This window comes from Mandrillus leucophaeus, unplaced genomic scaffold, assembly GCF_000951045.1.
Source record: "Mandrillus leucophaeus isolate KB7577 unplaced genomic scaffold, Mleu.le_1.0 Scaffold521, whole genome shotgun sequence".
NCBI classification, from domain to species: Eukaryota; Metazoa; Chordata; class Mammalia; order Primates; family Cercopithecidae; genus Mandrillus; species Mandrillus leucophaeus.
The window spans coordinates 700,242-702,187 of NW_012105598.1; the positions used below are offsets into that span (position 1 = coordinate 700,242).

Genomic DNA, 1,946 nt, shown 5'->3' on the forward strand with positions numbered 1-1,946 from the left:
CCTGTAATCCCAGCTACTCAGGAGGCTGAGGCAGGAGAATCGCTTGAACCCAGGAGGTGGAGGTTGCAGTGAGCCGAGATTATACCACTACATTCCAGCTGGGTGATAGAGCGAGACTCCATCTCAAAAAATAAAAAAGAATGTTGCGGGTGGTCCCTGTCTGCCTCACTTCACAGAGAAGGCTTAGACTCACCCAAGGTCACGTGGCTAGGAGGTGTCAAGTCAGAGATTGTTCCAGGGCAGCTCAGTTGCCCACCACCCTGGGACCCTGATACCAGCTGCCACCTTCCTGAGCATCCCCCAGGAGAATGGGACTAAGGAGGCTCAGGCAGGGAGACTAGGATGTGAGTCTAGGTAGGACTTAGGGCCCACCCAGGGCAGGTCCCCACCACGGCTTTGGTCCGGCCACCTGTGCTGGAAGAAGCTCTCGAGGGCCCGGCAGACTCCATAGCGCTCAGGAGGCGTGAGCAGGTGCTCCAGCTGCTGGCTGAAGGTCCTCCCTTGGACCCGGATGCTGGACGGCAGGATCTCCGCCACCCACTGCAGGGAGGTGAGCGCCGACGATGGGTTGGGCGAGTCCAGAGAATCCGAGTCTGCTGGGACCACAAGTGGGAGAGGCACGAGTGACCCAGAGTCCCCAGGCCAGGTGCAGTCTCCCTGGCTTTTGAGGTCAGTAGACCTCCTGAGCTGGGGTGTGGCTGTCCAGTGCCATGCATGGGAAGGCATGCCTGCTGTGCAACACTGGGGCCAAGGATAGAGGGAGTCAGTCCTGGGAAGGGTCCCTAAAACTACACGCTAGGGTTTTTTGTTTGTTTGTTTAAGACAGTGTCTCGCTCTGTTGTCCAGGTGGGAGTACAGTGGCGCGATCTTGGCTCACTGCAACCTCCGCCTCCTGGGTTCAGGTGATTCTCTTGCCTCAGCCCCTCAAGTAGCTGGGACTACAGGCGCGTGCCATCATGCCCAGCTAATTTTGTATTTTTAGTAGAGACAGAGTTGTGCCATGTCGCCCAGGCTGGTCTCAAACCCCTGGCCTCAAGCTATCCTCCCACCTTGGCCTCCCAAAGTGCTGGGATTATAGGCATGAGCCACCGTGCCCAGCCTCACCGGGGTTCTACAGCACCACTTAGGGGGCAGCCCTGGGGAGGCAAGCTGAAGGTTTAGGGGAAGAGCTGAGTCCTCTGCACTGTGAATCTCACACATAGCAGCCCAGGTAGTGTCTCTGTGGGCCAAGGAAGCCAAGTGTCCATGGGGGTCTCACCACTGGCAAATGGGACGAGCCCTTCCTCCACCACCAGCGTAGGCATGGCACCACTGCCCTGCAGCATGGACACCACCTTGTCGTGGGAGCAGTTCCTGCCAAGCAGAGATGGCCCAGGAGGGCCTGACTGGGGTGAGCCCTCTCCACGGCCACCAGCCAGACCTCCCTGTCCTGCCCACAGAGGCCACACAGCAAGACCACCTCTGTGTGACTCTGTGTCCCCAGCATGGAGCTGGAATATTTTCTGGTTGGAAGGATGAACTGAGGTCCTGGCTAGAGTTGGAGACTGGCGAGGAGGAGGGTTAGATTCAAGAGTTCCCACTGGAAAAGGGACAGACCTTGGGGACCAGCTGGTGAGAGGAGATTGTGACCATGGCCTGGGTGCCCCAAAAGGCAGGAGTCTTGCAGGGGGTGGGGGCAGTTCATCACCAACCTCTGGTGTCCCCAATAGCCTCTGACCTCATGTCCAGTCCATTGAGGAAGAGGATCCGGTCACCTGACTTGAGGGCAGCATTGTCAGCTGGGCTCCCTGGAAGCAAGAAGAGAGGGTGTGCCGGTCAGCGGCAGGTTACCACTTTGAGAGCAGAATGCTATCCTGTTTTCGGCCGGGTGCGGTGGCTCACGCCTATAATCCCAGCACTTTGGGAGGCCGAGGTGGGTGGATCACGAGGTCAGGAGATCGAGACCA

General features: G+C 58.4%; 1 protein-coding gene across 1 annotated transcript in view; it reads right to left on the reverse strand.

Annotated features, from left to right (window-relative positions):
• The window catches only part of GRID2IP (glutamate receptor, ionotropic, delta 2 (Grid2) interacting protein), a gene marked incomplete at its 5' end in the record, with an annotated part of 26,550 nt that extends 24,759 nt beyond the window's left edge, over window positions 1–1,791 (reverse strand). The window contains 3 exons of the mRNA XM_011996666.1: window positions 410–593; window positions 1,259–1,353; window positions 1,718–1,791. Of these exons, the coding sequence (XP_011852056.1) occupies window positions 410–593; window positions 1,259–1,353; window positions 1,718–1,791 (353 nt within the window). The remainder of the gene's footprint in view (window positions 1–409; window positions 594–1,258; window positions 1,354–1,717) is intronic.
• Between the last annotated feature and the right edge of the window lie 155 nt (window positions 1,792–1,946).